General features: G+C 33.1%; 2 protein-coding genes across 6 annotated transcripts in view; both read left to right on the top strand.

Moving 5' to 3' along the window:
* The first annotated feature begins 14 nt into the window (after window positions 1-14).
* LOC108741405 (alpha-(1,3)-fucosyltransferase C-like) overlaps window positions 15-12,757 on the top strand; it is an 87,923-nt gene continuing 75,180 nt past the window's right edge. Inside the window, exons 1-4 of one of the 5 annotated variants that reach the window (XM_025977421.1) lie at window positions 15-397; window positions 531-731; window positions 2,032-2,464; window positions 3,296-3,578. In XM_025977421.1, the coding sequence (XP_025833206.1) occupies window positions 99-397; window positions 531-731; window positions 2,032-2,464; window positions 3,296-3,406 (1,044 nt within the window). In that variant the 5' untranslated portion in view covers window positions 15-98 and the 3' untranslated portion in view covers window positions 3,407-3,578. The other 4 variants (XR_003231694.1, XM_025977423.1, XM_025977422.1 and 1 more) reach the window with 4 other exon arrangements.
* The window catches only part of LOC108741403 (gustatory and odorant receptor 22-like), an 11,860-nt gene continuing 3,665 nt past the window's right edge, over window positions 4,563-12,757 (top strand). The window contains exons 1-5 of the mRNA XM_025977419.1: window positions 4,563-5,156; window positions 7,075-7,387; window positions 8,735-8,973; window positions 10,801-10,950; window positions 12,583-12,743. Coding sequence (XP_025833204.1) covers window positions 4,977-5,156; window positions 7,075-7,387; window positions 8,735-8,973; window positions 10,801-10,950; window positions 12,583-12,743 — 1,043 coding nt within the window. The 5' untranslated portion in view covers window positions 4,563-4,976. The remainder of the gene's footprint in view (window positions 5,157-7,074; window positions 7,388-8,734; window positions 8,974-10,800; window positions 10,951-12,582; window positions 12,744-12,757) is intronic.

Below are 12,757 nucleotides of genomic sequence, written 5' to 3'. Positions count from 1 at the left end.
TTAGATTAGCTACATATATAAAAGTGCGGCATTGCAAAAGTATGTTAATATTGGTATTAGTATTTTTTAAGTAATTAAATTTTTTCCTCAAAATAAAAATGAATTTCAAAGGGTACATTGGATATATATTTCTTCTCACATTTACTTATATAGTCATTTACTTTATTTACATTCGAAACGAAGAGGATGGTATACAGAAGCCAAATGCATATGCGAAAATACTAAACAAACAAGTGACTGTTGATAATGTTTCAAAAGTGTCGAGTATACAACAGAATAAAACAAAATTAACCAAATATATTTTGTATTGGACAAAGATGTTTGGTCGTGAAGACTTTTATTACGGTTTAGGATACGAACCGTTTCAAAAATGTGAATATAAGAACTGTTTTACTACATCAAATAAAAATTATATGGATATCAGAAATTATAACGCAATTATGTTTCACGGTCCGTTATACGACTTTAAAAAGAATGGTAAGCCATCGGCACGATCTGACCACCAACGATATGTTTTTGNGTTTTACTACATCAAATAAAAATTATATGGATATCAGAAATTATAACGCAATTATGTTTCACGGTCCGTTATACGACTTTAAAAAGAATGGTAAGCCATCGGCACGATCTGACCACCAACGATATGTTTTTGCGAATTTAGAATCACCAGGAAATTTTAATAAAAACCTTAACTATGCAAATGGATTTTACAACTGGACAATGACTTACAGGTTAGTACTGCATATTATATATAAATTTAAAAAGTTAGGACTTCCATAAATTTTTAATATTAAGACACTGAAAATAGGGAAGGTAGGAGACGCCTTAACTTAGAAACGCGTGATAGGCTAGGTACAAGGACAAACGAAATACTAAAGGCGACGAATGACAGGGACATAGAGAAGAGACAGAATAGAACTGCATTAAAATGTGTCTAAAGTCAGCAGCTACAGATACGACGAAAAACGACAACAAAACGAAATAGGAAACCCTGGATAATTATGAGATTGTAGGATTACAGGCAACTGATGAGAATACCGTGAATAGAGGTTAGAAATGAAGAGATATTAGAAAGAATAGAGGAATAAAAGATTCTATAGAATTCAATAAAAAATCGGCGAGATAGGTTGGGAGGACACCTTCTCAGGCATGAAGATCTAGTCAGAGGCATATTAGAGGCAGAAACGGGAGTTAGGAGGGGTAGAGGTAGATCAAAATTAAATTATTGTTCGCAAAAGTTAAGGATGTAAGATGTTCTACTTTTAGGGACTTACGACCTTATGATGATGAAGACACTGCATAACAATATTTTCTCATCTATAAGACCGTCTTTTTTGTAACAACTGTATGTATTATAGTGATGTGTACATCTTCTATTTTATTTAATGTCATCTCCTTATAAATGTTTACGTGTATCTAAAATATTCCGTTAATGAAATAGTCATCAATAGTACGTACTAGGTACTCGGTGCATAATACAAGTACATATATACTTCATTTACTTTCTCTAGCGATGCGCCACTTCCAATGTCTTGGATGCGCGCTGGCAAACTCGTAGGTAGGGAGAAGAAAGCTCATTATACTCTCGAGTCTTGTTCATTAAACATACTTTTACATACAGTACCTGCCAAAAGTTTTGTTCAATCATGAATAGTAGTGCGAGTCGAAAACATGCGTTAAAGCTTTTAGTATGTCTTCAAATATAAATAAACATCTCGTTGATATTTTCAGTAGTAAATGGTACCAATAACAGCACATTTGAGCAATGCAATTTTAGTGGATAAAATGCTCAATTTTTCCGTGCAGTACTGTACGGATTATACGCTTCTCATCGGCTAAGAGTTTGGCCGACAGTTGTCTCCTTCCTTTTCTGGCCTAGTGCTGTTCTTTTCTACTTTGCGCCGGTCAAACTGAAGGTCACATCGCTACAGAAAGTAAACGAAGTATAGTTATAAACATGTATTAAAACAGACACTGAAGATTTAAATATACTTCTACATGCACCTATTAGCAATTTTTACTTTTTTTCAGGATGGATTCCGACATTCCGAATCCTTACGGTTTTTATGTTAAATCAAAGATAAATTACACTGCACCTTCCAGAGATCAATTGAAATCAAAAAAAAGTTTAATCGCTTGGTTTGTGTCACATTGCAAAGCTTCTAGCAAACGAGCAGAATTGGTGAAGAGCATAATGCAATATACACCAGTCGATATATATGGCCACTGCGGCACTTTAAACTGCAGTCGAAAGAATGGGCACTGTTATACACTTCTTGAAAACAATTATAAATTTTACTTATCCTTTGAAAATTCATACTGCAAAGATTATGTGACGGAAAAATTTTTTAACATACATAATATTTCAGTTGTTCCAGTAGTTTATGGAAGGGCGAACTACAAAGAAATTGCACCACCTCATTCGTTTATAAACATCGAAGATTTTTCATCCGTAAAAGAACTGGTAAGTTATTTGAAACATTTGGACAGGAACGATGACGAATATTTAGAGTATTTTAAGTGGAAAACAGACTACTATGTTGTCTCGTCTTTTACATACTTTATATGTGATTTGTGTAAAAAACTGAACATCGACTTTACACCTAAAACATATCCTAACATACAAAAGTGGTGGAAGGGTGAAAAAGATACTGTTATGTGTTATAATAATGATGCTTTACCCCAAATTGTTTTGGAAAATTCGAATAAAAGTATAGTTGATAAAATTCAAAAAAATACAACAGTGTTAAACTAATAAATGAAAATTAAAAAATAAAAATTTTAAATCTAGAAAACGGTTTTAAATTCCACACGTTACTAAATTTATCTACGCATCTTCAGTTGTATGTGAAAAGTATTTTTAAGAAACAGAAAGAAATATAAATTGTAATTTGTAGATTTGTATTTATTTGCACCATACTTAATTCTACGTTTTATTTGTATCTCTGATTAATTTTGAAATCAATTTTTTATGGAACACTATGAGAGTTTTGGGATTGAAAGTAAACTCGTCGAGCTGATAAAATCTGTTAACTGAGAGACAGAAAAGTTACATGAAAGAACCGTATAATCATGATCTGTTGTACTCATCGGTTTACCTACTTTATAAGTCATAAACCGTAGAAATCTATGCCTAATACCTTCAGCGACACAATCCTGAATAACTGTGATGATCTCCATACAACTGAGCAATAAGTTAGTAGAGGAAAGATGTTTGAAAAGTATAATATTATAAAAGACAAAAGACATAACTCTAATAAACGACCTTGTAAACTGCTTCTTATTAACTTCTTAGTTTCTTGGAATAAAATTTGCGTTTATGATGGCAAACCGCAAGGATGTGTGGAAAATAACACCAAGGTCCTTAACAAGACCTTCAGATTTTAAAGTAAGACGATTGATGTAATAATAATATTGGACACCATACATAGATCTGACAACATTATTACTAAAGGAAATATAAACACATTTGTCAATATTGAAAGGAATTACATTACACCTACTCCAACGGGTCAAACCATCAAGACCATTTTGTACTAGAGCTAAGTCACTATAAAAATAAAAAGAAACTAAAAAAGTTTAATATCATCAGAAAAAAATTCACTGTTCAGAACCTCCCGCTAGATATAATTTATTATCATAAGGGCGTCGTCTTAAGACTGGTTGGACATGAATCTTCACTCTTTCCTACTCTGAGCTAATCTTAGCATTTCTCTAAAACAAGAACATCCCACATCCTTAACTATTTGCGAATAATAATCTAACCTAGGTCTACCTCTACTCCTTGTATTGTGCACCTAGTACCTAGTAGTACTATTGATTGACTCTTTCATTAAGTGAATATTTTAGAGACACGCCTTTATAAGGAAATGGCATTAAATAAAATAAAAAATGTACATATCACTATGAAAAAAATTCACTGTTCAGAACCTCCCGCTAGATATAATTTATTATCATAAGGTCGTCAGTCCTAAGACTGGTTGGACACGCACCTCCACTCTTTCCTATCCTGAGCTAATCTTCGCATTTCCCTAAAACTAGAACAACCCATACCTTTAACTATTTAATATAATCCAGGTCTACCTCTACTCCTTGTATTGTGCACCTAGTACCTAGTAGTACTATTGATTGACTCTTTCATTAAGTGAATATTTTAGAGACACGCCTTTATAAGGAAATGGCATTAAATAAAATAAAAAATGTACATATCACTATAATACATGCAGTTGTTAGAAAAAAGACCGTCTTATAGATGAGAAAATATTGTTAAGTAGTGTCTTCATCATTATGAGGTTGTCAGTTCTAAGACTGGTTTGACACGCAACTCCACTCCTTCCTATCCTGAGCTAATCTTCGCATTTTCTTAAAACTAGAACAGCCCACATCCTTAAGTATTTGCGAACAGTAATGTAATCTAGGTCTACCTCTACTCTCCTTAACTCCTGTTTCTGCCTCTAATATGTCTCTGACTAGACCTTCATGCCCGAGAACGTGTCGTACCAACTTATCTCGCCTATTTTTTATTGACTCCCATATAGTCCTTCGTTCTCCTATTCTTTCTAATACCTCTTTATTTCTAACGTTATAGAGTAATCCATTTTTATTTTTTTAAATCGTTAATATTTGTATTACAAACGCTTATTTACTAAAATAAGGCAAAGTAAGTAAAATAGAAAATAAAGGTAATGCAAGAGAAATTTAAATTCTTTCCTTTTTACTGACTCTAAAACCTTTTATATTGCCCTCAATTTTCAATGAAAGTAATTCATTTCTTGTTTCTTCGCATGATATCATTTTTCAGATATTTAATTCTACCGTTAGCATTGAACTAAAATGTAAATTATACTCGCTGTCAATCAGCAATGACACTTCTGTAAACTTATGTAATAACGACACGCAGAGTTAATTTATAGTGAGATAATTTCGATTCTTCGATTTTTGCGGCTAGTTGTTAATTTGATCGTTTGTGTTCAAAAATGAAGGCGCAGAATGTCTCTGACACCGACTTCGGGACGAAATTTAATAATTTCATGAAAAAAACGAGTAGAGCAGAAGAAATCAAAAAGAGAGAAAGTTTGAGTTACGACAATGCACAAGCTTTAGACGAACATGACCAATTTTATAGGGACCATAAACTTCTTCTGCTTTTATTTCAGGTATGACTTTTTGTAATGGGTTTTTAATTATTTAATTAAAACGAGTAGGAAAACAGTCAATTCAAGGTACCTACTGCAAAATTTGTGCATGCTGTGGTTTTTTTAATTTTACAATTTCAAAAATGAAACATTTAATTTTTTAAATGTCTATTATAAGACACGTGTAAAAGTAATAAAAAATTGCTTATTAATAAAAGACAATATGTTCTATGAATTTATTATCATCGTATTGATATTATTAATTACTAGCTATATTTAATAAAATGTAGTTCTGAGTTTCGGTTATTGTTCACTGACTAATTGTGATAGTTATTAGTGATGGTATTAATTTTAATACTTGTAAATATTATCTAAATTGTACATATAAATACAGAAGCGGAATATTTTTAATAACTCTATCTACCTATTAACGAATTAGAATAAATCACTTTTTTCTCAAAATGGTTGAAACCCATTTGATTGAAATATGGGCACATTATATAGAGCGGTAAGAATATAAATGCCATACTCAAAATAAATAACAGCTTATAATCTTCATAGTAATCTTTAAAAATAAGTGATTTTTCTTTTTTTCAAAACAACAATAAAAATCAATTTTTTTACATAGAATATTATTTATGTCAATTTTTTCATCTGCGTATCAAAAGAAAATAATAAGGCTCATTTGATTAATTTATAGGTGTAAATAATATTAAATTTTGAGAATAATAAACTAATACTTTTGTTAAAATAGTACTCAAAAATTAATTATAAAGTATATTTAAATGTCAATAATTTCATTTAAAATATTCTTTTGCATTTTAAAGGAATATTTATCAATATACTTTTTTTCGATTATCACTTTGTTTGACAACTATAACATAACGCTGTTGTGTAGTGCCTTTTTTAGAACTCTTTCTAAATTGCAGTTTAGCTACTTAAAAACTGAAAATTGTTTCCAACTAAATAAATATATTAGCAAATAATTCAAAAGGATATATTTCGAATCAAATTATTAACACTTAAATACAGCATATATAATTAATTCTTCAATATTTTAGTGGGTTTTTAAATAAAAATTTAAAACTTTATCGTTAAATTTTAAAGTGTTATCTAACGATCATTATAAAAGTTATGAGTTGTTTTTTTTTTAAATTATCTATAATCTCTATAGTGTATAAATTTCATTCAAATCAGTTTAATCGTGTTTGAGAAAAATGATGTAATTTTTCTTTTTTTTTTTGTTTGATTTATTCAGAAACCAAAATAAATGTAGGGTGTAACAGAAATTAGTGCAGAATACTTTTTAGAGTGTAAACTAGATGAAATAAGCAATCGCACGGCGAATTTAGTAGCGTGGTTAAGTACAAAAAATATTTTTGAGAAAATCAAAATAATTTACAATCCGAAGCCGGTCCTGTGCGTGAATTGGTAACATATGTGTCTGCCGAATAGCGTAGTGCCATAATAATTCAGCAGCTCCATGGATGGAGAATATAAACCGGCTGTTAATATAAACATCCTAAATCACACGTATTGATTACACCTAATCTAATCTAACAAATAAAAAATACATGAACAAAAAATACACAACAAATACTACACTGATGCAGGTAACCACTAGCTAATTGAATGCAACTTTGCGAGCCGTTTTTCTTTAGGTACCAGGGTCGGAATTGAATTTACATTAACCTTCAATTACGTTTTTCTCAAAAATGGTCAACTTTCAGACATATAAACTTTTCCTTAATTTTTATAGTGCTTTATCATCTCTGCAAGATCGGCACTGATTTTTGTTCCACCCTATAGAGATCTAAAGCATGAATGATTAATGGACTTCAATTATACTAACACACTCAGAAAAACAATGGAGTTTCATGTGAATTAAAAGAAAACCCTGGCAATATACTTTAAAATAATAAAATAGCTTTCAATATAGGTTTTAGGAGTGATGCCTATTGAAAGAGGTAGACTCGGTGAAATTACTTTCAGTTGGACCAGCATACCGTCAATTTATGCCTATTGTTTTTATGCTGTTACAACAGTCCTTGTAGTGTTTGTTGGAAGAGAACGCCTGGATATTTTGACGAATCAAAGTAGAAAATTTGACGAATACATTTACGCAATTTTGTTTGTTGTATTCTTAATTCCGCATTTCTGGATACCGTACGTTGGTTGGGGTGTAGCAACCGAAGTGTGCGATTATAAGAATAGCTGGACGAGATTTCAACTGGACTATTTCAAAATAACAGGTGATTACCCGCAAAATAATGAGTTTACGATATACTTGCAAGAACGTGGAATGAATTAGTGATTTCGAGAGTAGGGTAAAATCTGTTAATTATTATTGCTCTTAAAAATACGAATCCATAAGGTTTTCCTACGGGTTTTTTATCATTGTGCAGATTTTTTATTTGAGTCATATCACCTAAAATTCATAAAGTACCTAGTAGCCGTTGGAAGAGTATTTAAGTTAGTCCGTCAAGATATTTTCGACTATTGCAAAATCGGAACGCTACCTCTGAAGTTAGTTCGCAGTGAAATCTATTTGAAGGATATATTTAGGATCACAAAGTGGCGGAAGGAAAAATCAACACGAACGAAATGAGTGTTTTCACGCTAGCAAGGTCATGTCCGTCCATTTGATTGATAGTCAATATAGAAGTTGCCTGCAATATTGTTTTATTTCTAAGACTCCTAGGTCTTTGATAACCAAGGTTTTGTTGGTAGCATTGCAATATTTGAACCTAAATTCAAAGAAAGTGTCGCAAATTACACTTTTAAAGTGAAACTTCTTTACGCATGGTAGGACAAGTTCGTTTCATGCGAGTTGATATGTAACAAAATCATGCAACGAATGTTCCCCCTCTACTCGGCCACGTAGTCGAGTTCGTAGTGGGGATCGCTTGAGCTGTGAGCGCGCTCCAATGGAACGTTCGTTACAGGCAACTCCGGCATGTTTAGTTTAAAATTTAAATTCATAGTGTACAAATAATAAGATTAAGCCACCCTAGACAAAAATTTTCGGTCTTTCAGAGTCTTTCATCGTCTCTGTGAGTGTCTCTCACAGTCTTTTACAATCTCTCAGTTATTGTCTAGGTGTTTTTATGGATCTCTCACAGTCTCTGTATGAGAGACTCGAACGATAAAATTGTTAATTCAGAGATTCGAGTCTCTCACAGAGAGACTGAATGGATAAAACTGAAAAACTGAGAGACTCGAGTCTCGCTTTCAGAGACTCTGAGAGACTGAACATTTTTATCTCGGGCAATTCCTTAACCCCTATCCCGGTATGTTTGTGTGTTTGAAGAAGTTTCACTTCAGTAGCGTGTTGTATAATTACACGTTGTATTTCAAAATAGTAATTACTCGCTTTATTGTACTAAACGGTCAAGGAAACCTTTAGCCGTAGGTACATTATTATTTACCTTGAGACTTCTACCTATTTCGGACTATTAACTATAAAAGTATAAATTATAGTCCAGCATAAGAAAAAAGCTAATTCGACGACTATCTATATTGTCATAAGTTAATTTTGCACTTCGCGTAAGCTGTGAAATAATACGGGGTTGTATAATGGAATATGGGAATATTTGCAGGTCGAAATTTGCAATTCCCCCATTTGAATACACTGATTGTGGCTATCAGTTCTGGATGTTTGGTGTTAGCCGTTGTGTTTCTACTAAGCTTGAGTATGCTTTTGGAAGGATTTACTTTATACCATACGAGTGCTTATTTGCATATAATAACAATGATTAACATGAACGGCGCATTACTTTATATCAATTGCAGGGCTATTGGAAATGCAAGTAAAGCTGTTGCAGACAGTTTCGATCAGGTATATGAAACTTTTATATGTGAACTAATAGCTAATTAAATATACAGGGTGTTTTACAAGATACCTTTATATATCGATATTATATACCTGTTATTAAAAGTAACGTAACTGATAATATCCACATACACGAGGTCTATTCATAAAGTATCGCGAATTTTGTGTTCTTTCAAGAATTATTTATTTATTCATGAATATCTATTTTGTTCCCTTCAATGTAATAATCCCCACCAGATATTATACACTTGTGCCAACGTTTTTACCAATTCTCGAAGCACTTCAAAAAATCATCTCTTGTGATCCTGTTCAGCTCCTCCTTCGATGCCGTCTTGATCTCCTTAATCGTAGCGTAGAGTCGTCCTTTCATGGGCCTCTTCAGTTTCGGGAACAATAAAAAGTCACAGGGGGGCAGATTTGGGGAATACGGTGTCTGCGGCATTATTAGTGTGTTGTTTTTGGCCAAAAATTCGTGCACAAGCAACGATGTGTGAGCAGGGGCGTTATCATGATGCAAAAGACAATTTTTGTTCTTCCACAAATCCGGGCGTTTCTGTAAGATTGCTTCGCGCAAATTGCGCATAACTTGCAGGTAATATTCCTTACTGACCGTTCTACCCTGTGACAAGAACTCATGATGCACCACGCTCATGCAATCGAAGAAAACTTTAAGCAAAATGTTCACATTCACCCTAACTTGGCGCGCTTTCTTCGGTCTTAGCTAGAGTGGTTGCTTCCACTGGGATGATTGAACTTTGGTTTTACACGTCATTACAATAAACCCATGATTCGTCACCAGTTATGACCCTCGGGACAAAATTTGTGTTGTCGCGGACAGAGTCCAACATCTCCTTAGCAGTATTAATGCGATGGTGTTTTTGATCGAATTTGGGCAATTTTGGTACGAATTTCGTGGCGATTCGTCTTATGCCCAAATCGCCAATCGATCCTCCGGAAGTTCTCTAACGGTGATTCGACGATTGCTCTATACTATTTTCTTCACTTCCTCAATGTTTTCGTCTGTTGTTGACGTGTTCGGGCGTCCGGCACGCTTTTCGTCGTTTGTATCTTCTCGACCCTCTGAGAACATTTTATACCACCGATAAACGTTGCTTCGGTCCAAGGAAGCTTCACCATATACCACAGTTAACATTCGCAATGCGTCCGCGCACTAAATTTTGTTTTTCGCACAAAATTTGATACAGATTCTTTGACCTATTTTTTGGAATAGACAAAAATCGAAGACGAGTCAAAACACGTGCAAGCAAAGCAGCCTTCAAAAATTAATTGAACATTCAACATAGCCGAACTTGTCGGTATAAGTGAGACCAACATAACGCCACAAAAATCTTAATTGGAAATCGAATATACGTAACATGCGGAAAATTCGCGATACTTTTTGAACAGACCTCGTATACCTACTTTTAATACTAATTTGGAATTGCTTATTAATATTACTATATTTTAACGATTACCGTCAACTATGTGTCAGGCCGATTAATTTTAGGTCTGCCTTCGTACATATCGAATTAAAATTCTCAATATTCAATGTTCGTTAATAGAGAGCTTGAGACGATTCTTCGCATAATATACAATATAATGCATAATGTCATGAGTGTATCAAATGATAGGTATGTAGGTACATGTGTCTATATGTACAGAAAATTCAAAAAGAACGAGAAAGTTCACTGTGGCACTGTCCACATGACCAAAAGTACAAACGTTTGGAGTAAAATCATTGACTTACAATTTAGACTCGCGTATCAAAGCATCAGAAGCCTCTATTTAAATTAGTTTTAATAAAAACCGATTGTAAGAAATTTAAATTTGCAGGATATGGAGGGTGATGTGACAACAACTCTTGTTGCACTATATAAAAAACTCTGGATGAGTTTAAGTGAACTGCTTCAAAAACTTGGCAGTGCATATTCGAGAACGTATTCAACTTTATCTCTGTTTTTACTTACTAATGTTACTATTGCAGTAAGTTCTACCTATTTCTTTTTCGTATTATTAGTTTTGCACACCAACGTTAAATTTAAAACGTAACTCAACTAGCGTTTAATGTGTTATAGTTTTCTTAAGTCACCTACATTATCGCAACAAAAAAACGAAAAACTACATGTTATATTATTCAACCATTCAAACAATAACAAATGATGAAACAATAAAAATTCAGTTCGCTGCATCTGTGAAAAATATAAATAAATTTAACTACAGAAATCCAATTATGAATTTAATTTTCAAGATTACCTTAAAGATAAATAAAATTTCTTCATCATTTTCCATTTCTTGTGAATAAGCTTAATGATAGTTTTCATCATCATCATCATAAGGTCGTCAGTCCTAAGACTGGTTGGACACGCACTTCCACTCTTTCCTATCCTGAGCTAATCTTCGCATTTCCCTAAAACTAGAACAACCCATACCTTTAACTATTTGCGAACAGTAATCTAATCTAGGTCTAGCTGTACCCCTCCTAACTTCCGTTGCTGCTTTTAATATGTCTCTAACTAGACCTTCATGTCTGAGAAGGTGTCCTATCTTGCTTATTTCTTATTGACTTCCATAGAGTCCTCTGTTCTCCTACTCTTTCCAATACCTCTTCATTTCTAATATTCTCTACCCACGTTATCCTCATCATTCGCATGTAACACCACATTTCGAACGTTTCTAATATTTTCTATTCCGCCCCGCCCACTGTCCATGTTTTGCACCCGTACAGCACCGTGTTCCAAACATACACCTTTGACAACCTTTTTCGAATTTCTGAATCGTTCGCGAGTATAGAAGTGACTTCTTTTTCCTCTGGTTTATATCCCTACTACTCCTTCCGTCCTGACTTATCTGACTTCCTAGATACCTAAAATCGGCCACTTCTTCTAATTTTTCGTCTCCTATCTGTATATTCGCTCTTTCCCTATTTTGTCTTGCCTTGCATACCAGTATTTTTGTTTTACTTTTATTTATTTTCATACAGTATTATTTTGTCAATACCGCTTCTAATTTATTTAAAGTTATAATGATAGTTTTGGTTTATGAAAATTAAATAGCTACAATTTTATTAATATTGAGTTCAGTCAAAAGTTTTCTTTTATTATTTATAAACATAATAGATTTAATTGCTCTGCTACTGTTCATTATTATTACCAGAAACGGAAAAAATTACTGTGGGTAAATAAATCAATCTTTACTTTACTGTTCGTAAATGTGACATACCTACCGAAGATTGAAAATATTTATATTACGATATCCTGCTAACAAGATATCGTATGTAGAAAATCATATGTAGTAAAAAAATGCAGACGTTTTTCAAATAATATAAAATAACTTTAATACTTCCGCATCACGCTGGGCCGATTTTGTTCAAAACCTTATCAGTTTTAAGTTACGTGATTATGTGTCGAATGCAATTGGTCCCACGTTCGTTATCGAGATAATCGCACATACGCACATACACACATCCACCTGAAAACTGTAGCATCCGACTCCAAGGACTTTGAAACGTCGATTCACAAAATCGGAAAGATTTAGCTACTAAACGATGTTTTGTGAATTTGTTATTTTCCACATTATATTACATTTTGTTTTTGTACAGCAACTTAAATGATGTAGGCATATGGATTCACCAGCGAGGTAATCGACCACGGTTTTACATTTACATTTAAGGAAATGGGTTTGCTGGTTGATTTTGCGTATTCCATGGGTTTACTATTCACAATTTGCGATTGTTCTCATAAAGCATCCGAATACATTGCCAAACGTGTACAAACGACATTATTAAATATTC

The sequence above is a fragment of the Agrilus planipennis genome, unplaced genomic scaffold (assembly GCF_000699045.2).
Source record: "Agrilus planipennis isolate EAB-ADULT unplaced genomic scaffold, Apla_2.0 scaffold300, whole genome shotgun sequence".
Classification (NCBI taxonomy): Eukaryota; Metazoa; Arthropoda; class Insecta; order Coleoptera; family Buprestidae; genus Agrilus; species Agrilus planipennis.
This window is presented reverse-complemented; position numbering and strand designations above follow the sequence as displayed.